The sequence below is a fragment of the Pseudochaenichthys georgianus genome, chromosome 4, assembly GCF_902827115.2.
Source record: "Pseudochaenichthys georgianus chromosome 4, fPseGeo1.2, whole genome shotgun sequence".
In the NCBI taxonomy this organism is placed as follows: domain Eukaryota; kingdom Metazoa; phylum Chordata; class Actinopteri; order Perciformes; family Channichthyidae; genus Pseudochaenichthys; species Pseudochaenichthys georgianus.
In genome coordinates, this window is record NC_047506.1 from 20,425,721 (window position 1) to 20,447,229 (window position 21,509).

The 21,509-nt window shown below is 41.8% G+C and overlaps 1 protein-coding gene across 1 annotated transcript; it reads right to left on the bottom strand.

The window, feature by feature from the left end:
* Nucleotides 1-1,700: 1,700 nt before the first annotated feature.
* rexo1 (REX1, RNA exonuclease 1 homolog) lies at nucleotides 1,701-15,011 on the bottom strand. Its single transcript, XM_034081431.1, has 16 exons — nucleotides 14,699-15,011; nucleotides 11,914-13,760; nucleotides 11,708-11,803; nucleotides 11,120-11,321; nucleotides 10,849-10,994; nucleotides 10,561-10,698; nucleotides 10,232-10,358; nucleotides 9,867-9,992; nucleotides 9,000-9,140; nucleotides 8,411-8,524; nucleotides 8,178-8,251; nucleotides 7,530-7,640; nucleotides 7,171-7,286; nucleotides 6,893-7,031; nucleotides 4,303-4,423; nucleotides 1,701-2,828 (listed from the first exon to the last, which is right to left on the bottom strand). Exons 1-16 carry the CDS (start codon nucleotides 14,886-14,888, stop codon nucleotides 2,740-2,742), a joined length of 3,777 nt encoding a protein of 1,258 aa, XP_033937322.1. The 5' UTR covers nucleotides 14,889-15,011; the 3' UTR covers nucleotides 1,701-2,739.
* Between the last annotated feature and the right edge of the window lie 6,498 nt (nucleotides 15,012-21,509).

Below are 21,509 nucleotides of genomic sequence, written 5' to 3' on the forward strand. Positions count from 1 at the left end.
TTATTTTCTGTTGGTCTACCAATCAATTAATGGACTAATTGTCTTGGTCTGCAGGCGGGTTTGTTTGCTCCTGCTCTCACTGAGATAATGCAGCTCTTCATCTCTCAGCAAGGGGTCAGTTTAGGAGGCCCCGGCCTGCAGATTCCCCCTTAGTGACCCCCGCTAGTTAAAAGGTGATCACGGGGGAGAGAGAAAGAGAGGCGCTGATTGAATTTGATAATGAAGACGACCCCTCTAAGCTGCTTTTCTCCACATGTTCAAAATCTCTGCAACACTCGATAAACACTAGGAAGCCCCCCTCCCCTGTCACTGGAACATTGTGTAGGTATTGATCCCTAACTGGCTCTTTTAATACCTGGGGTCTGTGGCCCGGCCGGGGGAAATACATACTGACATGTGACGGGAGGAGCTTAACAGGCAAACACACCGAAGAAAAGATGGGCCTCTCAGTTTAGCATTTCTCTCCCATTTTTTCTCAATTTACACATCTGCTGAAGAAAGGAGAATTACAGCCACTGCACCTGCTGTTAGAAAAAGGGACATATAGACCACAAGAGACCCGGCACTGTATCGAGAAATAGCTGTCACACTGTCAAAAACTATTTGTGCAGCAGGTGGAGGAAGGATTCAGATCTTTTACTGAAGCCTAAAGTAGTAATACAACTGTTTAGAATATACTCAACAAGTAAAAGTTCTACAACAAAGGTGTAATCAGAAAGATATACACTGAAAGATATACACTAAGTAATTTGAGAGCACTTTATTACACAGAAACAGTTATTGTTCTGACCATAAGTCTTTGAACTCTTCAAAATAACTTCCTAAAGAAACTTCCCAGCAAGAAAAGTTAAACCTCTGCAGAGTATGTTGATGTAGTTTGAAGAAGCACATGATTGATACCTGTTGTGTCTTAAACATCCAAAGAAGAGTCATGACTTATGTCTTTTCAGAATTATAACAACAAAGATAACCACAATTAGTTTGTTTCAAATCCAGTTATTTAAAATGTCACTAAAATCTCCAGAAGATAATCAACTGTAAGACTGTTAATCAATAAAAAACACACTTTCAAAGTGAGAAAATGTAAAACAAAAAGCAGATCTGTCTGTATTGTTTAACTTAATATCTTTAGTGTATTGTATGTTTTATATGAACTGTTAACTTAGCCTTTCCTCAGTTAGTTGTACATTTTAACAACTCATATTTCAAATTAAAATAGAACAGAATTGGGAGGGATGAAACCCTCTTTTAATGGTCACACATGCAGAGCACACACAGTGAAATGTGGCCTCTGCATTTAACCCATCCTAGTACCAGGAGTCTACTAGGAGCAGTGGGCAGCTAGTGTACAGCGCCCGGGGAAAAAATAATTAAACTAAGTTAAATGAACTCCAAACACCAGGGGAAATTACAGTAGTTTGAACCTTCTTTACATTATTTACAGTGTGTACATGCCATGGGTTTTTTAATCTGCAACTGATAAACTGATCACGTTTTGTATGTAAAATCTTACGGCGTCAGATAACCAGTACCTTTAACTGTCAGATAAATGAGGTGCTTTAAAAAAAATCATTTTATTTGGAAGTGTAGTGGAGAAGAAATATAGCGTGGCAAAAAATGGAAATATTTGTAATAAATTACAAACTTGTGCAGTACTGGAGAACATCTACTAGCTGTTGATGCAAAGACAGGGCAACATCTTCTTTGAACTAATATCTTTTAATAGAAAAAGATAAACAACCAAAAAATGAACAAATACAAAAGGAAACGTAGCGTATTTACAGCACTCGAGTATTTTTTTCAGTCATTTTCAACATAAAACAGCACAGGTTAGCTGGTACTCGCTAAATGACAAAAAAGTGTCTGCAGTTAATAACCCACGTCTAATTCAACAACACTGAATCTAATGTGTTTATGGAGAAATAACAGTTTATACCTGCTGTCGCAATGATTCCCGTGGCTTTGTTTCATGCAGTGCACATGACTGAGAATATAGTATGGATGTAATTCACCAACTATACCACATAGGTAGTAAGCAGAGATTTTACACTTCTGCTGAGAGTTTATATTATCAAGTATTATAGGATTCAGAGCCATCCAACAGAATGAGCTTGATAAACAGAGCGTCAGTGACGAGAAAAAGTTGTGAGTAACAAGTGCATTTACATAGCAATGTTGGACAGACTCAGACATGAACGCACTTAAGTGTAACTAAGAACAGGTCATTCATTAAGTGAATGTTTTTATAACACAAATGAGGTACTCAGACTTGGGCCCTATACAAAAAGAGCATTTCTATAGTGCAATTTAGGCTGAAGATAGCCTGGCATAATATTATATTGACCATTTTTGTTCGGCGGACAATGCTCTGGCATTTTCAGGTGTTCTTCTAAGGAAAACGTTTTATTAATTAACTGTTTGAGGCCCTAAAAGAGATACGGCTCAAAATAAAACAGAAATACATTTCAATTAACATTATTTAGAAAAAGAAATACAAATAAGCAAATAAACGCTGTTAATTTGGGCTCCTATTGCTTTGAAAAGGGACTGGCAGTTGTCTTATTCAGTACGATAAGCAGCAACAACAAACTTTAAACTGTGCTGAAAGACCAACCCCCCCCCGACACTCTGACCTCTCCGAGAGCAGGTGCAGGCCTCCTGGACTTTCCGCTTCCCCGACACCGATATGAAGGAAGGAAGGAAGTGGAACTGAGGAACGTGGAGCAGAGGGGTCAAAGGTCATCTTTTGACCTTGGCATCCTCCTTGATCCTCCACAGCATCAGCTCCAAGCAGGCGGACGCATCTTCACTGGAGTCGTGGCCGTTAACTGGAAACAAATCAAACAATATCAGCATTTTTTTTTTAAAGATTGATTTGGTCAAACAGTGCCTTTATTATAGAGAACCGCAATGCGGCAAATGGTCCCGGGCCGGATTAAAACCCGGGTCCTGATGGGCCGCCAGCTCTACCAATTGAGCCATATGACGTTTGGCGGCCCCTGTGGTAACCGCAGGTATGATTTGGGATTTTTGGTGCTTGTGATTTTTTCTGGGAATGTTGCCAGACACCAGTTAGTCATACTGCTAATTTAAGGGCTTTGGTTTGGGGGCCATTGGCTCAATCACCATTTATTTACCTAATTTGAAGATGAAAAGTGGCTAATCAGAAATGTATGCAGAGGAAAAGTCAAGAATTCATGAGAGAATCCGGAGAGACCTAACACTGATATCCCTGGCATATAGAGGGGTAGAAATGGCAACACAATTGCTTCTCTAGGAATCTTTGACTCTGAAACTGTGTTAATTAGTTAAAAAAAGATCTTAAAGCCGAAGCATGATTCGGATTCTCTCATGAATTCATTTAATTAGTTAAAAAAAGATCTTAAAGCCGAAGCAGGAACATAGTGACAGAGAAACAAGACATTTCAAAGGCTTTGAGGTGTTTCAGCAAACAGGACCAAAAATGGGTTTTAACACTGTCGACCCGTGTGTGACATCTGCTGGTGAAAAGGATGCAGTGCACCTACAGTTTAGTGGGCAGCACTGCATAAATATCAGCACCAGAAATAAGAAAAAGTTATTAAATACAGCCAGGGGTCTTACATTATTTGACCCCCGGTCACTCAATTGAGAAAACTCTATTTGAATTTCATTTACTAAGGTTTATTAAAAATGTTTTGTTGAGTCCAAAGGTGTTTCAGGGATTTTTCTGTGAAATCTTAATATATTTTTATCTTGGTAGCTGCCGATGATACACCTTACACATTGGGCTGTACAAATAAGCCAATGATCTCCGTCTTTTTTTTAAGTCTTGAACACGCCTGTCTCCACAGAGAGGCAAATGTTATGAAAACGATGTTTGCAAACCGAACACCTGCAGGGGGCTAACAGGCCAAAAAGCATTGCCGCATGTCTTTGGGTCATTTTACAGTCAGTAGAGTTAGGAAGAATTATTTGTTTTGTTTACTCTTTTTTAAAGTGCAGTGTAAACTAACATGTCCAAATTGCATATCTTCACAATAAACCAGTGTTCTTGTTTATTACATTTATTTGTGTGTTATACTTTTAAAAAGTGGAGGGGACAAAAATTGCTTTTTTAAAAAGTGGTGGGGACATGTCCCCAGCGCAAATGACACCTATGCTGTTAGGCATATTAATGTAATAAAATAACAGGTATAAGGTGTTTGCAGTGGACAAAAACATATCTCGACATAAAAGTGAATGCATTCTAAAACATGGTAAATGGTATAATAATAATAATAATAATGGTATGGTATAGAAACTTCTGTGTTTTTTCCTCACCGTTGTCCTGGATGATGCGTTTGAGGTGGTCGGCCATGAGGTTCCTCAGGGCTCGTTTGTAGGGTGCACCGAGGCGGTGAGGGAACACAATGGCCGTGTCTACTACTGTACTGTGGATCAGCTGCAAGCAAGAGAGACAGAAAGAGACGTTAGAGCAAGAGTTTTCCTTTTATTTCAGCCCAGGCTCAACAGTAGAAAATCATGATCTCAGCCTGGAAACACAAACAATAAGGACACCCTTTAAAGCAAAAATGTTTTAGAGCTACCTCCCGATTGTACTTGAATATCCCTGTTCTGCACTGCTCTGCCGCTAACATTATGGCTGATTTAATAAATTATGAAGTAAAACCTTGAATTTCAACTTTTGCCATTTCACAGGAGAGTACGATCTATAGCTGACTTCTGTTCTTTTTTTAGTTGCGCTAGAATTTGAAAATATGCAACAGGAAAAAATATGTAACTTCCTTACAGAGCCCCGCCTCCAACACACACGAACGCGCACATGACCAAGGAGGGCAAGAGAGATACGTTTGTGCACAGATGGAAGGCTGACAGGCAGGTAGGGCATCCAGTTACTTTAGCCGGGCCGGCTAAAATGATTGGTCGTGCTTTTTACAGTGCTACGGCTTCCTATAGATGAAATCTTTTTATAGATTTTTTGTCAAAGCACTTCAGATATTCATTGCTATCGGGATGTTAAGAACATTCCATGGAATATAACAAAAAGTGTATCTCGAGCCGGTTTCTCAAACTTACCTACCCCACCTTAAGTTAATGATCAAATATTGAAAGAATCTCTACTTGTTTACATGCCCACATTTTGTCTTCTTTTTATTTGCTCAAATAAATTCATGCCATACTCTCAACTCTTAAGTTAGGAAAGTTTGTAATCCTTGTTGACGTTTTTTATTTAAGATAATCATTCCCTCTAGGGACAGTTATTGGGACTAACAATAAAAGTTATAAGACTAGAAAACCCGCTTTTTAAATGTTTACAAAATGAATATATGCCTCATAAGTAGGGTTGGGTACCGAGAACCGGTTCGGAACCGGTTCCAACATTTCGATTCCAACGGCATCATTTAGAAATGTGAATTTCGGTTCCGCTTTTCGATTCCTGAGGAAATGTTTCTCGCCGCTCTCCGTAGCCTACTGCATGACTGCAGCGGGGCGGGAAATGTAGCGTTGTATCTACATTTCCTACAGTGTAACCTGAGACCAGGGCCGGCCCGTCGCACTGGCATTATAAATGTTCGCCTAGGGCGCCAGATCTGTGGAGGCGCTGCGCTAACAGCTCTGGGAGAAAAAATAAATGTTTTTGACCGTTGGTGCTCATCCTAATTTTCGGCCTTGATGTAACAACATTCATAATTAAGTAAATGTAACACCCTTTTCATCCCGGTTACACTTTTCATTTGCCCTGTACGATGGGCGCTGCAAGTGATGAAAATGGGGGATGTTGGCTTATCTGGCAACCGCAGCTCACAGCCAAAGTGCGCGTGAGCGAGGGAGAAAGGGAGGGTGCACTGGAACCGGCGCTGTTGTTATTACTAGCATCTGGTGCTAGCTGCTCTAACGGAAGAAGAAGATGTTTCTACAATGATGTGGAGGGAGAGTCCTCTCCAGTCAGACTGAGAGGCTAACTTCAGCTCAGTGAGGTAAAGGACTCGGAGTGTTTAGATAGTTCACTTATCTCAGTGGGTCTCAAACGTTTTGATCACAATTTATGTAAACACATATTTCCAAGGCACTCTTTTATAATTATTGGGATAAAACAGGTTTGAAATCATTCCAATGTAAACTATAGGACAGTAAACCAGACATATCGTTTTAAACTGGAGAGATAAAAAAATATGCATAAATAAAATAGTAAAATAAGATATGAATGAACAACAAAAATAAAATGCGTTACATGTAGGCTATTTGTTATTTAATTATTAAAATGTAAACCGATCTTTTTCATATGGGTGTTTAGAGTTGTACCCCCTAGATCTAGTCTCTAGTAATTCTGCGTGTGCACCAGATTGAAGCATTTTACTTCAAAATGTTCAAACATTTCTTCCCGGTATGCCTGAGAAGGCAGATATGCTTGTTTTTCTCAACAAGAACTGTTTTTAAAAGTTGGACTGTTGCACTGTTGTAGCTTCAGTGGTTCTCAGGTTAAAGTTACATAGCAGTGAATATAAACAGACTGATTAATGTGAATATTACTTTAAACTAACCTGTGTAAAAGTTTCTCGAATAAATGTAATTTTTTTGGTGGAAGAAGCATGTGTCATTTTTTTACCATGCCCCTCAAAGAATCGGAATCGAGAACCGTTAAGAACCGGAATCGAAAAGTAGAATCGGAATCGGAATCGTGGAAATTCAAACGATACCCAACCTTACTCATAAGTGGTAATGTATCAATCAGGCTTTACTAAATAACAGACAGTTATTCAATTTTTAAGTGGAAATTAGGGTGTGATGGAATCTTCTTTCTACGTCGCTAAAACATGAACAGCAGAGAGGGACAAAAACAAAATTTTAGGAAAAGCTAAGATTGCATTAATCATTGTTTTAAAAGGCAGCTTAATGAAGAGGCGTGCACCTTCAGAGCGAGCAGGTCACTCTCCAGACTGTGTCCGATGAGGATGGACTCTGCACTGAACATGCTGAGCAGCACGGCCTGGACATCTCTCAGAGTGATGGTAGCGTTCTCCAAGTCCTCCTCCGTCACACCTGAAAATCTGTGAAAGACACACATATATCATTATTTTAAAACACTGCAACGGTTTCAAAGACACTTTATTTACAACTGACAATCACAAGAACTCTTCAATAGCCGATGCGACCCATGCAGTGTGTAGTCGTAGGAGACAAACTCACCGTGTGTTGTAGTCGACCACTTTGGCTTCAGGTCTGACAAATGTGTCGTAGATGACTTTCATCTCAGAGTCGATGACGGTCACCCTCGTCAGATCCAGGCCGTGCCTCGTGTAACACTGTTTTGGAGGATGAAAAGAAAAGTTCACGTGGTTTTGAATAATACAAACTATATTAAAAGTTGTGGCAAAAAGGGAGATTTAAAAAAAAAGATGATGCACTGTGTGTCTCTACAGGTCTTATTGGTATTAAACTGGCAATAAATAAATAAATTCTAAAATGAAATGCTCAATTAAGATTGCAATTTGGTGGTGCATTTAGTTAACAGTTGCTCAGTAGGTAAATCACACTGTCTGACTCACCATCTCACAGTCCAAAGCGAACACGCCTCCATTTCCGTCTGGTGGCAGAGATTTACTAAACGTTGTCACGTAGCCGTCAAATGACTCTTTACGCCCGTCCTGAACATGTTGCTGTAGGAATATGAAATGTCTTAAGTCTGGGGAAATGTTTTCAAATCTGCTGAAACGTACTCAAAATCAAGAATAAGGTTATTGTAGGCATCCTGGCAGAGCTTGATTGCTTGAATGCTTAGCAATGTGTCCATTTGTCTTCAGTAAAAAGACTATACTATACAGTAGACTATAATTGAAAGCAAAGATAAAAACATAAAGCCTTGAAGGGGAAAGAACACTTTTTTTTCATATTTTTGATAAGCCTGAGGGATACATACAATCTTTTTCTTATAGAGAAACAAGATATAAACATCTGTGACAGTTTAAAAAAACATGGCTTCACTAAACTGGTAGAGCTTTGGTACTCTTCCTTAAAATTGGTAAAAGGTACAAAAAAGTCACGTAACTTTGTTCAATTATATGTTTCAGAGCGGTTTACCTTACAAAATGCCCCATTGTATGTCTACATTAGCCATCTAAAGCTACAACAGCCCAACTGAATTCTTAACATGCAAAGAAAGTAAAATAATTGCTGTTGACTTTAAGGAATGATACCTTGCAAACTTGGCAACCTGGAGCACCGACACCTGCAGCGCAGCAGCTGTAGTTTGTCTCCCAGCCTCCAGAGACTGAAGGAGGAGAGGGAAATAATGAGTCAGACAGAGGTACATAACAGTAGATGAAAAGAGGTGGCGAGTTAGATAAGAAAGAAAAAAAAGACCACATTTGACTTCCATAATATTGAACTTTATACAAGATTTACACAAAATAAATGCATACAAATGTACCTTTGTGTCTGCGCAGTCGCCCCCAGTGAAAGCAACACTCCTCTTTCCGTACACAGTTGCCGTTGACATTGATCTTATACTCGGCTCCGCATCGACAGCATATCTTGTTGAAGGCTGGAAACACATTACAGGGTTAATTAAGAGTAAATCATTGCTAGGCCACATGTCTTGGATGTCATTTAGTATGGATCATTAGTAGAGAATGCACCAATTGAGGTTTTACAAGACAGTTTTTTTTGCTGTTTATAATTTTCTTTCATTTGTAAAAGAAACTATAATTGATAGCACATTTGAAGCATATTTCTAACATGTTTTATATTTAAACGGCATCATAATACTAAACCATTGTCTTTTCAATAACTGACATTATAGAAAACTGCACAAATGACATGGCGTTCAAGTTGTCTGAACCCAGTTTAAAGATGTTCCTCCACGGCTAATGTTGTACTTTCAAGCATTTCAAATCGCCTTTTCTTCCCTTGTCACACTGTAGAACTTTTACAACGACTGCATGACGTGTCAGGGGAGAACTGGCTGGATTATGACAGGGGCGTCTCTTTATAGGTGAGAGAGCTGTGGGGTCACTCACGGTCTGTAACAGCCTTCTTCTCTGGGAGGTTGCAGATGATGGCCTTTCCGGAAGCCTCTGGGCTTGTCCTCGGGTATCCGTTCTCCTGGAGCTGCTCCTCGCTCATCAAGTACGCCTGCAGCTTCCTGTACAGTGTGACTCCTACAGTGAGCCAGCAACAAGTTCAACTAATGTTACCTTTGTAAGAATATATATTTTTAAAGCTATATTGTACGGTCATGGAACAGACCGTTTTCTGTAAACAGGACCCTGGAGGTTCTCACATGGTTATTGGAAAGGTTTCCCTGTTACTCTGAACTCTTTCAAGACTTCATAAACAACAAGAGTCTTTCAGTTTCTTCTCATTATTTTCTTCCTTTTCTCTTTCTCAATCTTTTTTTATCAGGATCTGCATTTTTTTTGTTGTCAGGGATGAGATCACAAGATTGAAAACAACTGAATGACATGAAGAAACATGTTCAAGAAATATGTTCAAAACTATTCTGGAGAAAGAGGCCTGAGAACAACAAATGGAAACATTGTTGCCTGTTTTTAAATCTCGTTTAAAAACCCACTTCTTTTCCCTGGCATTTACAGGCCAGGTATGACACTTGTGCTTTTACATTTGGGTTTTTATTTTACTAGTGTTTTGTATTGTCATGTAGGAGAGTTTTTCAGTCTGTGGCTTTTGATCTGGTTTCATTGTCTCGTGTTTTACATTTGTTTCATGTCCTGTCTGTTTTTCATGTATTTATGCTATGTTTTTATACAGTTATTGATGTACAGCACTTTGTTCAACTCTGTTGTTTTTAAATGTGCTATAGAAATAAAATGGATTGGATTGGAAACATGTTTCTGCTTGTCACCAGGAAAAAAAATCGGACTCACCAATGAGTTTCTCTTCCTGCTGTTTACCCATCCTGTTGATGGTGAAGCTAGTTTTCGCAGCAAGACGGCCTCCGAGAAGTTCCTCGTGGGACAGAACCCTCCTGGAGTTAACTGACCCCGGGACCTCTTCAGAAAGACACGCAGAAGACATAAAGTTACCACTGATATGTTGTCTGACCACCAGATAAACCAATATTATCTGTTCAACTGCTCAAAACCATTTCCAGCTCATTATGTATGTAATTATCACAATATACTGCATTTGGTCCATTTGATCTAATCCCTAACTTACAAAAAGCATTGTGTAAACGTTGACTCAGGACAAATACTGAATGTTATACTGGACAGGGAGTGAGGTGGCTTACTGGTGACCGCCGGTGATGGACCGGAGCTGCTCTTGCCGCGTAGCTTCTTCAGAGTGTTGACAGCTATGTTGAGGTAGATGCTCTTACTGTTGCTGCGATCATACACCAGCTTCTCCTCGTCAAGCGCCTGAAACAGTCCAAACTTGATTAAATGAAACCTTTATTGAATCTCCTTTTCATTCAAGACAGTGTGTGATTAAAGCCAATAAAGAGCCATATTTTTTAGGATCTCTTCAAACCTACCTATAGTTTAAAAGATGTGTTAGGTTTGATGACAGAACAGAAAACATCATACTCTGGCTGTAAATAGTGGAAGGTGATATGCATACCATTTGGAAAGCAGCATCCTTTGATCGGCAAAATTTGACACATTCGTCTATGAAAGTGTTGAGGTAGCGCTGCCGGACGTTGTTTGGAACTTTGGCCCCAAACTCAATGGGGATGATGGGGCGCTTCATAGAACTACTCTGAAAAAATCAAAACAGAAAGACAACATATGATGAGTAAAACACATCTTACAGATCAAGCAAAGAAATCTCCCTAAAGAAGCAGCCATGACACAAAACAAATATCCAGAAAAACAACCGGCAGCATTTCATTTCGCAGCCTTTGGATACCTTCATGGTGGGGGTGTGTGCCACCCTCTTCTGCATGATGGTGGACGTGGTCTTGGTTAAGATGCCCGCGGTGGTTTGGGGCTTCACTTGATGGGTCTGGCTGGGGGATAACACTCGACTGGCAGCTGGTCTAACATCTGCAGGACCTGGTGAGACAAACACATGTGACTTTCTATTTGAAACAGTGAAAACAGATCTACTGAGTAAGGATCAAGAGAACACATGCTAGAACTAAATCCAACTACAATATACAGTAGAATAGTGGAGGTACTTGTTTTGGAGGAAGTTGTCGGTGGGAAGGTACGGTGGGCTATTCTCTTCTTCTCTCCAGAGACGCTGGGAATGGAGCTTTGTCGGGAAGCTTTCACTGAAGCAGAGAGCTGAGCGGCTTGCTGCTGCGCCATCTGCATACGCTGGTAGCAGACCGCCTGGGCTGAGAGTCTCTTGTTTGGTCGAGCAACAGGTGCGTCAGCCTGATGAAAAACAGGAACACCTTTTATAAAGAGTGACTGCTTTGGCTAAGAGACAACGTGTCATGTTTTAACAGGGCGATAATCATCATGCTAACCAAATGTTATTTCATAATTGAAAGTTTATTTTGGTAACAAGGACACCAAAATAAACATCGCATGTAAGAGGGTTAAAGAAAGAAAGTGAGACGGGGAAAGAGAAGGTGGACTGTTGCACACAATGTTTCTGTAGGTTATTAATAATAACAATAATTAACCAAATATTTACATTTTGAATAAAGCCTCAAACTATTCGCTAGAGCACAAGCGTTCACGCCACCCGATGGCCTTGTGCAGTATTGTGGGACAGAAAAGTCAGGCTGAAATCAATGAGACAAACATACACTTACTTTGGCACCAAAATGGGAGACTCTCTTCTTTTGACCGGGAATAAGAGTGGTTAAAGTGCTCTCTGTGTCCCCTTCCTCGTCTGAATCTCTGGAGGGCTGAGAGAGGCCACAACATAGCATTAGCAACATATAAAGATGAATGAAAATAAAAAACTGTTTGTGGTAAATGAAAAAGACAAAAGGTGCAAGTGAATGGAAAGAAATACCTGTTTAGCCTGCCTTCCCTTGTCTTCCGTCTTCACATCCTTGGATTCATTAAAGATCCGCAAACACTCCTCCATGGGATCTGAGTCAAAGTCCAGATCCTCCTGGAAACTAGAGAAGTCGATTTCAACATCGTCCACCTCGTCCTCCACACCCTGGTCCCCTTCATCTTCAGAGGAAGAAGGTGTCATCTCTGACGCTTTTCTCTTGTTCAGGCGTCCCCTTTTTAAAGCAGATTTCCTCACAAGCACTTCCTCCTCATCGTCGTCATAATCGTCATCATCGTGGTCTATTACAATTGCTTCAACCTCATCTGGACTCTCATCTCCAAACAGATCAGCGTGGCTAAGAGTCGGCTGTTTCTCTTTGGGTTTTTTCCCATTTGATGAGCTGCTGTTCTGCTTCCGCCTATCTTTATTTATTGCTGAAGTCCCTTTGCTGTGACTACCACTGCTCCCATCAATAGAACTGCTTTTATTCATTTTCTTTGTATCATTTTCTCTTTTACTGCTATCAAGTTTACCATTTTTCTGTTGGCGGTCCTTATACTTGTTGTATTCCTTTTCCTTCTCTGACATCTTGGGTTTTTTGCTTTCCCTTGCACCATTTTCTGTATCTTTATCCCTTTTGCAGGAATCAGTTTTGACTTTTTCCACAGCTTTGATCTTACCATCGCTTCTCATTTCCTCTTTCCCTTCCTTCTGAACTTTATTAGGTGTTTTAACCTTAATTATGTTTTTCCTATCGTCTCTTTTTTCCTGACTCTTGTTCTCCTTCTTTGCAGAGTCCTGGTTTGAGTTCTTTATTGACCCTTTGTCTTTACTGCTGCTACTGCTACTCTTACTACCAATCTTTTTGTTAGCTTCCTTTACGAGTTTTTGCACTTTCTCAGATTTGCCAATTTTCTCATGACTAGTTTGACTAGCCACCTTCTTTTTCTCGAAACAGTCCTTTTGTATAATAAATTCCTGGACATCTGAGTCGGAGTCCTCTTTGTTCCTCTGTGTCAATGCATTTAGCATACTTTCAGTTCTCTCTTTTCTCTCCTTCCCAGCAGTGATCCAAAGTGGCCCACTGTTGCCTTTTCTCTGCTGGAGATTGCTAAGCGACGTGGGTCGATACTCTGTGCCGGAGCTCTCCTCATCAGAGTCAGATATAATGTATTTTTTAGAGTCTATACTCGGCCGGGGCTTTTTGACAGCTACAACATACTCCTCGTCTGACATTTCTGATAGTTTGTGTGTCTTTCTTTGCCCCATCTTAACAGCTTGTGTTTTCTCGGGCCTTTTGCTTTTCGCTGCAATTCCTGACGAATAGTTGGACATTGGGTCATACTCCATATCTGTAGTTGGTTTTAAATTGTCCAGAGTGTATTTACACTTGGGGGACGATGTGCTGGTTGAGTACTTTGGACTATGGGGAGGAGAAGGGAGTTGGTGTGTGTTTGTCCGAGATGAAGGCTTTCTCACCAAAGCAGGAACATATTCCATAGAGTTGCTATTTTTCCCCTGGTTGTCTAAATCCAAAGTATACTTGCTGCAGCCAGGGGTGGGATTATACCCCCCTGATGTCATCTGATAACTCCCAGGGTCATAAGGCATATGTGATGGCGGTTTTTTTCTCTTAACAACATCAGACGAAGACAACTTTTTACTCTTGCTTGGTTGGTACGGTTCATCCCCAATGCGAGAGAGCTTCCTCTTCTCCCTCTCCACCTCGCTGCGGACCTCCTCGATGGCCTTGTTGACGAGGTCCAGCGCACCATCGAGGTCTCCTGAAGGAGCCGGCTCTCCATTCTTCTGCTCCTGGGGCCTCACCACTTCTGGGTTGAATGGATCATAACCTTGTTCTGCAAAGATGCAAGACAGACGGGCTTAATAACATTGACCAAAAATAAATTAAAAAGGCCCTACTCATTAGCTTGGGATGCGCGGTTCTGGTCTGGTTTCATTTTTACCTTATTGATCGGCAGACACAAGTCTAGGTGTATGAATCAAGAGTTAAAAATGTATGTAACAATGCTTCCCTACTTTCCACCACATCTAAAGAGCATCGTATGAAGATGGTATGAGCCAGAGAGAGTTAAATATATAAACACAATTGTGCTCATATGAGATGATAATCAAGCATAGACACTTAATGTTAAAAAAAACATAAATGTCAATAAACCTACAACTATAACATGCTCAGATAGTCTATACATGTTATAAAGACGAGTATAGTTTTTGGGACCAAACAAAGCAGATACAGTTCCACTTTAAATTGTTTATTTGGATTAAGATAATTTTGTAGCCCATTAAACTGCACTTGATCCTTCAGTTTCACAGAGGAGGATAACAATCTGAAGACAAACTCATCAGAAAAAGAACCTAGGTCGAACAGAAAATGTAGTGGAGTACAAGTATAAAGTATTATTAAATTAATTAATTAATTATTTAAAACTCAAAGTACCTAAAAGTGAAGTATGTAATGTTGAGGAAATGTACCTAATACAACCACTGGTATTTTTTTTCTTAACTCTGCATCAGACCATTAGTCCCTTTGACACTTCCTTGAGTGGCCTCACTACACTTCATCTTGCACTTCACATCAGTTTACAGAAACCAGTGGGGGGGGGTGTATTAGTAAAGGTGCAATGATTCGTGGTTATTGGCACAGAAATACACTTTTACACTGTTATCAGTTCCGGCATATTTTCCAACACTGTGGTCAAGTCCTCATCGCTGCAGGCTCCGCGAAAGAAGAAGTTCAAGTAAATTCTGGATTTAGTAAAACAATACTCAGCACCTTTCTGTGCGGAGTGGAGGTCTCTTTGCTTTTTAACATCTGCCGGAGCTCCGTAGGACGCCCGTCGCTGCGAGCTGTGTCTGAAGTGACAGTACGGTCTGTTACACCCATTTTTGATGCCTTTTTCCTCGCTGTATTCTGCGTAAAACGGGCAGTCAAGCCCCCGGAAGAAGCCGGTGGATCTTAGCATTATCACAAGACGTTGCTCTCATGCCCGCATGAACACGCTCGGCCGTGTATCTGCTCAGTTTCTGTCGTACTGAGAGAGGTGGAAGAAGAGACAGAACAATAACAACGTCCCTACGACGCCATGTTGGATTGCTCGGTGAGATGAAATCTCGCGTGACTTTACAAGTGTCGCGGTGTTTGACGTCACAGTTGGATCACAAATCAGTGAGCCAATCACAACATAACATTTATACTATCGAGCCCAAACATTTGTGCTTAACATGAGATGGCAGTTCTTTTGACTATCTCGATCGTATAGCAGTATTTCTCAAGAGTTGACGATCTCCTTTCAACGTTAGTCATTTTCATTACTGGCCTCTTCCTAAACACTAGTTTAGTGTTTATTTGCATAAGTAGAAACACCTGTGTGTGTGTTCCTCATTGTGAAACTAGCTCAACCAGATTTGCAAAATAAGAGACAAGTCTTTCAACATTTTATTTCACAGGAATTCAATAAGGCTACTTGGTTTTGAAATGTCCAGTTGAAATGGCCTGGAAAGAGGAACAAAGATACATCTTGACATTTTCTGACTATCAAGAAAACCACAGGTGTATTCAGTAATCATCATGATGGCTGATGGGTGGTCGGTGATATTGTGCATACTGGTTCACTCGCACAGTTAATTTGAATGAGCCATCTTGATGTTTAATTGTATTAATTTGCCTACTTACAAACACACATTTTACATTTCTGTAAATGTGCCAGTGTTAGCCAGCCGGCTAATCTTCAACTGCTGTACTTTGGAGAGTTGTTCTGAAACTTGAGTTGACGTTTAAAATGTACAGAAAAAGACTAGATAAAGAAGAGGAACATAGGCATTTTCTCAAGACCGTGCAGTCGCCCTGCAGAGAAACGGGAAGAAGTAAAAATCAACACTGTTAGGCAATACTGAAAATAGACAAAGCAGCAACGACATATGATCCCAACCCAACACATCATGATTAAGGTCTTTAAAGTAATACGTCAATCATTATAACGGATATTTTCCTACTATTCAAGTCCAAATGTCTGCTGTTAAAATAAGTCTTGATATAAAAGAAACAGTTTGGGAAATTGCTGAGAATATCAAAACCCCAAAAAAGGAATTAATGAAATTCCTTAAATGTTTTCATACATTTGAATCTGACATAACATTTGCCAGAGCAAATGTTAAAACTCACAAGTTATCACATTAGTACTTTTTAAAGCTTTAACTTGAAATGTTTAACCACAAGTATATATGTTTTTTATATTTTTTTCATTTGACCAAAGACAGGTAGTTAAGAAAACGTGACTCTAGAAATGCTTCTTAAAATGCTCCCTGATACCTACCTCCAGCTCGACTCTCAAACTTCAAACTGACCCATGCTCAGGCTCTTTGTGCACTACAGACAGAGCATGTGAGCCAATCAGAGTCCAGTCCTGATGATGACGCTCAGGTGTGCTGGGCAAGGAATCAGTGACGTAACAATGGTCCCTCTCCCTTTGCTTAGAAAGTCAGCTTCACATAGTCCTTTAGATGTTTTGTTCCAGGGCATCAGTTATTAAGATAGTTAACAGTGCTGAAGGGTTTGCCAAATCGTACTGTTAAATTGTATAGAAAAACAAGACATTAAAAAAGTTGTTGCATTCATAACTATATTTGTATTAACTTGTGATAGGTCCTTATAATGTTTTCAACTCTGCTTTTTATACTGCTATAATAACATTTTAATTGTGCTTTTTTGAGTTGGATGTTAAAGCTGAGTTGTATGAAGTAAAGGCATGTCTTTAGACAATTTTGAAAGTTTAAAATGTTTAAAATACACGCAGATTTAGAAAGTCACGTAAAAGCAACTACAATTTTGAACAAAATAATAAGAAACAAACTGGTCATTGTTCATGGGTCAATTGAAATCTTTGATTTCACGGTTATCCAGGCCAACAAATGTGATTCATGATATTATTTTTATAATCACGAAATACGCCTAAAACTCTTAAAATGGCAATAAAACTTACTGGAATTATTTAACATTACTTTAGGTTAAAACAATGTGTTATTTCATCACTAATAAGGAACATCTTATACGGAAGTCATAAGGACTTACTACTCCTTTCATTCATTTATTAAAACAAAGTCAATTTAATTTAAGATCTTATTTTGACATGTCTCACAGCAGAGCACAGGTGTGAATGACAGAATGAACGATGCTTCTGATTCAGGTCCTTTTGCAGGCTTGCACACTAAAATAAAGCAGAGCCATCAGGCATTACTGTTGATGTATTGATTAGATGGAATGGAAAACCTGGTTACTGAATTGCTGCATGACTTCACTGTTTGTTCCATTTATCCAGTCCAGATGGTGAGGCTACAAAAGCGTATGAATCTAAGAAAGTTCAGGTATATTAAACATTAGTATATTTTACTGAGGCTGTGAACTCATACTTAACCTCGAATGAAATGATCTAATTTTAAATAAAGCCCCTTAGTAATATTGGGATCAAGCACAAATATTCGATTTAATTTTAAATGTCACACCGCAGTACTTTCCCTGAGGCACGATTACGCTGACTCTTTTGTCACCAGGTTCGTACCACCTCTGCAGGGACTAAAAAGTACCAAAAGAGTTCCAAAAGAGTTCCCGGCACTGAGTAGTCCCGGCAGTGTGAACGCGACATTATTGGTACTAACGGAACTAAAGAACTAAAGTACCAGGGAAAGTCCTGCGGTGTGAACGCGGCAAATAGCCATTGTTGGACAGCTAATAGCCATTGTTGGACAGCTCAGACCTGTTGTATGAAGCGATGCCGGTAGCGGAGGTAAGGCACACGCACCAAGTGTTCAGGAAATGGTTAATACAGTGAAAATTAAAGCCGACGATCTCTTGGTTTGATATGTTTTCTCCCCCAGACAACATGGACATAAGAACATTTTTTTCAAAGAAGAGGAAAGTAAGTCTTCAGCTGGTAGCAGTTAATCAGTTAACAGTGATGGCGGCGGCGGCAAAAGCGTCTCACTTCTGGAGAGGAGTTTCGTCTTTATGTCATAATAGAGAGATACAAATACTGAATAGTTTAGATGAGAAAAGGCATCGAAATGCCAGGTTACTAGTATTTATCATGTAAACAGGGAACATGAATAACCCGATCTCTCTGTGCTCATGTAAACACCATGATGTCCATGTAGAGACGCAGTCAGGGGCGGGCGGACTGGGGGGGAAAAGTGGCCCGGGGATTAATTGACAGACAGGCCCACTTAATGCATGGGAGCCTGCCTGCAGACCTCCACTCTCAGGACAGTTCCGGTGCAGACCTCCACTCTCAGGACACCTCCACTGTCAGTACAGGAAGTGACGATTCTGACGCGGTTTTTTCCCGCCCACCGAAGGACTCGTTTGATGAAAGTTTTCAAATCACAATGGAGACTCATCACGGAGGTGATGAGTCCGCTCACCGTGCACTTTGGGTCGGCCTTGGTCAAGCCCTTTTGACCCCCCCAGTCTGGTTCTCGTAAAAGTTTTTCGCTCAAATGACACCATGGAGATATGTAACGGGAGTTAACAGGGGACTCTGCCCGCCTCACGAGTGCCTATTTTCGGACACTTTTTTTCACTTTTCCCCGGTTTTATTATTTTGTAGGTTATTTCACCCGGTTTCTACCGGGGACATTGCCCGGTCTCTGGTGTACCCCCACAGCCTGTGTCCAGCCCCCCCTCCCCACACTCATCCATATATTAACGGATTTTGACAATTTTTGTTGCATTTTTCTCCTCTCCTCTCACTGATCGAATGGCAAACGTGACCCACTGTCGGAGGGCCTCCGCGCCGGCCGATATGAAGCGTGCACTTACTGTACTGACAGTGGAGGTCATAGATATATATAAACACTAGATGGCTCACACGCGCTGCTGGCCAATGGAGACCGACGTTGCCACTTGGCCGCCATCTTGCTACAGGCAGTGCTCTCATTCATAACATTATGGTTTACTATTTAAATAACCATAGCTTGCTCAATTTTCAACCGATTTTCAAACGGTTTGGTTTTTTATAAACATCAAAGATGTAGTTATGATACTGCATACTTATAATCATGGACTTTCATATGAAAATAACATTAATCAGATAAAGCAATAGCTATACACACACACAAGGTATTTATATTAAATATTTGCCGGTGTATATATATTTCCATTTATTTTATTATATTGTCAATATTTAAAATAAATTATAAATAAATTATAAAATTAAAATACATTTATATTTTATATATAAAAATCGGTCTCATGTTACCACTCTGTAAACCAAGAGTTGTTAATTGAGCAATGCCTTAGCTTGAAGAACAGGGACACAACTAATGACAATAGCATATGTTGGTATATTATTTAGATATTCACACCTTTATCAGAAGAACCAAACCAACATAAAATGTGCTCACAGACAGGCCAGTTCTGTCTAATTTATCACAATTATTTTTGACATGAGATCTTCATATCATCCTAGTTTTGTATTTAGTTTCTAGATTTGTAAACAAATCCAGAACCTTTGCAATATGTTATTGAAAAAAAGACCAAGAATAATATAAACTGTACCATGTGTCCTTCTGTAGTCCATTTGTGGTTTGTCTTGACTCACCCCAGCTGATATATCACAAAATCCACTGTTTAAATTGTTCCCTATATTGCCCCTATGCCCCTGTAAGGTGTCCTTGGGTGTTATGAAAGGCGGCCCCCAACATAAATGTATTATTATTATTAAGAAGAACAACTTGGTGTGGTGTGGAGGGGATGTAGGAAGCAGGAGCAGGTGGGGAGAGATGGTGTCACGGATGAGTGAAGGAAGCAGGACCCAAATGCAGATAACCTTTGAGAAACCCTTTATTTCAAGGATAAACGATAAATACCGAACAGAACACTCTCCGGTGAACTCCGTCACCAACAAACAATGACCCAACACTGAACACAGACAGAGACAAGACTAAATACAAGAAGGGGTAATCATGACAACGAGAAACAGCCGGGCAGGGGAGGAGAAACACAAGGACAACAGGTGAACACAATCGGGTAATCAGGGAGGGAAACAGACAGAAAGCAGACGGGCAGGAAATGGGGGTGAACACTTAACACAATAAGACAGGAAACCCAAAGACAAGAAAAACACCAACACAGACAAAACTACAAACGTGACATAACATGTGCATTGTGACAGAACCCCCCCCTCAAGGGACGGATTCCAGACGTCCCTAAAAAAAAAACTAAACAAAAAAGTTCAAAACCCCAAGCAGGGTGGGCGGAGGGGGTCCGGAGGACGGGTCTTGGGCTGACAGCCCAGGAACACAGCGGAGGACCAGGAAGGGGTCTCGGGCGGACGGCCCGGGGGGCAAGGTACAGTCCAAAAAGGGGATTCGGGCGGACTGCCCGGGGACAAGGCAGAGAACCAGGAAGGGGTCTCGGGCGGACGACCCGGGGTCAAAACAGAGTCCAAGGTGGGGACCATGGAGGACCGAAGGCAGCGGCAGGAAGAGTCAGGGGGCCGGGCCCGAGGGCGAAGACCGCAGCTCTCAGGGGGCCGGGCACGAGGGCGAAGACCGCGGCTCTCAGGGGGCCGGGATCGAGGGCGAAGACCGCGGCTCTCAGGGGGCCGGGCTCGAGGGCGAAGACCGCGGCTCTCAGGGGGCCGGGCTCGAGCCTGTGTCGACCGGACAGGATCAGGAGGCCGGGCAGGAAAGCGCTGATGGGCCAGTTCCGGAGATCGGGCAGGACCCGGTGTCGGCCGGACAGAAACCGGAGCCGGTCGGACAAGCTTCGGCAGGATCCCCCACGGAAAAGGACCAGGAGTTGGCAGGAACCCCGGCGAGACCGGTGATGGACATGGGGCTGGCAGGGCCCCCGGTAGCACCTCCAACGGCACGGGATATAGGGCTGGCAGGACCCCCGGCAGAAGAGTCTTCTGCGGGACCTCCAACGGGACAGGAGAAAAGATTGGCAGGACCCCCGGCAGGGGAATAGACGGCGGGACCTCCAACGACACAGGACACAGGGTTGGCAGGACCCCCGGCAGGGGAGTAGACGGCGGGACCTCCAACGGCACAGGACACAGGGTTGGCAGGACCCCCGGCAGGGGAGTATTCTGTGGGACCTCCAACGGCACAGGACACAGAGCTGGCAGGATCCCCGGCAGGGGAGCAGACGGCGGGACCTCCAACGGCACAGGACACAGAGCTGGCAGGACCCCCGGCAGGGGAGCAGACGGCGGGACCTCCAACGGGACAGGAGAAAGGGTTGGCAGGACCCCCGGCAGAAGAGTATTCTGCGGGACCTCCAACGGGACAGGAGAAAGGGTTGGCAGGACCCCCGGCAGGGGAGTAGACGGCGGGACCTCCAACGACACAGGACACAGGATTGGCAGGTCCCCCGGCAGGGGAGTAGACGGCGGGACCTCCAACGGCACAGAACACAGGGTTGGCAGGACCCCCGGCAGGGGAGCAGACGGCGGGACCTCCAACGACACTTGCGTAGGGGCTTGAATAGGGAATGGAGAGGGAACTCGAGCGGAGACTTGAGAGGGGACTCGAGAGGAGACTGGAGAGGGGACTCGAGAGGGGACTAGAGAAGGGAACACGAGAGG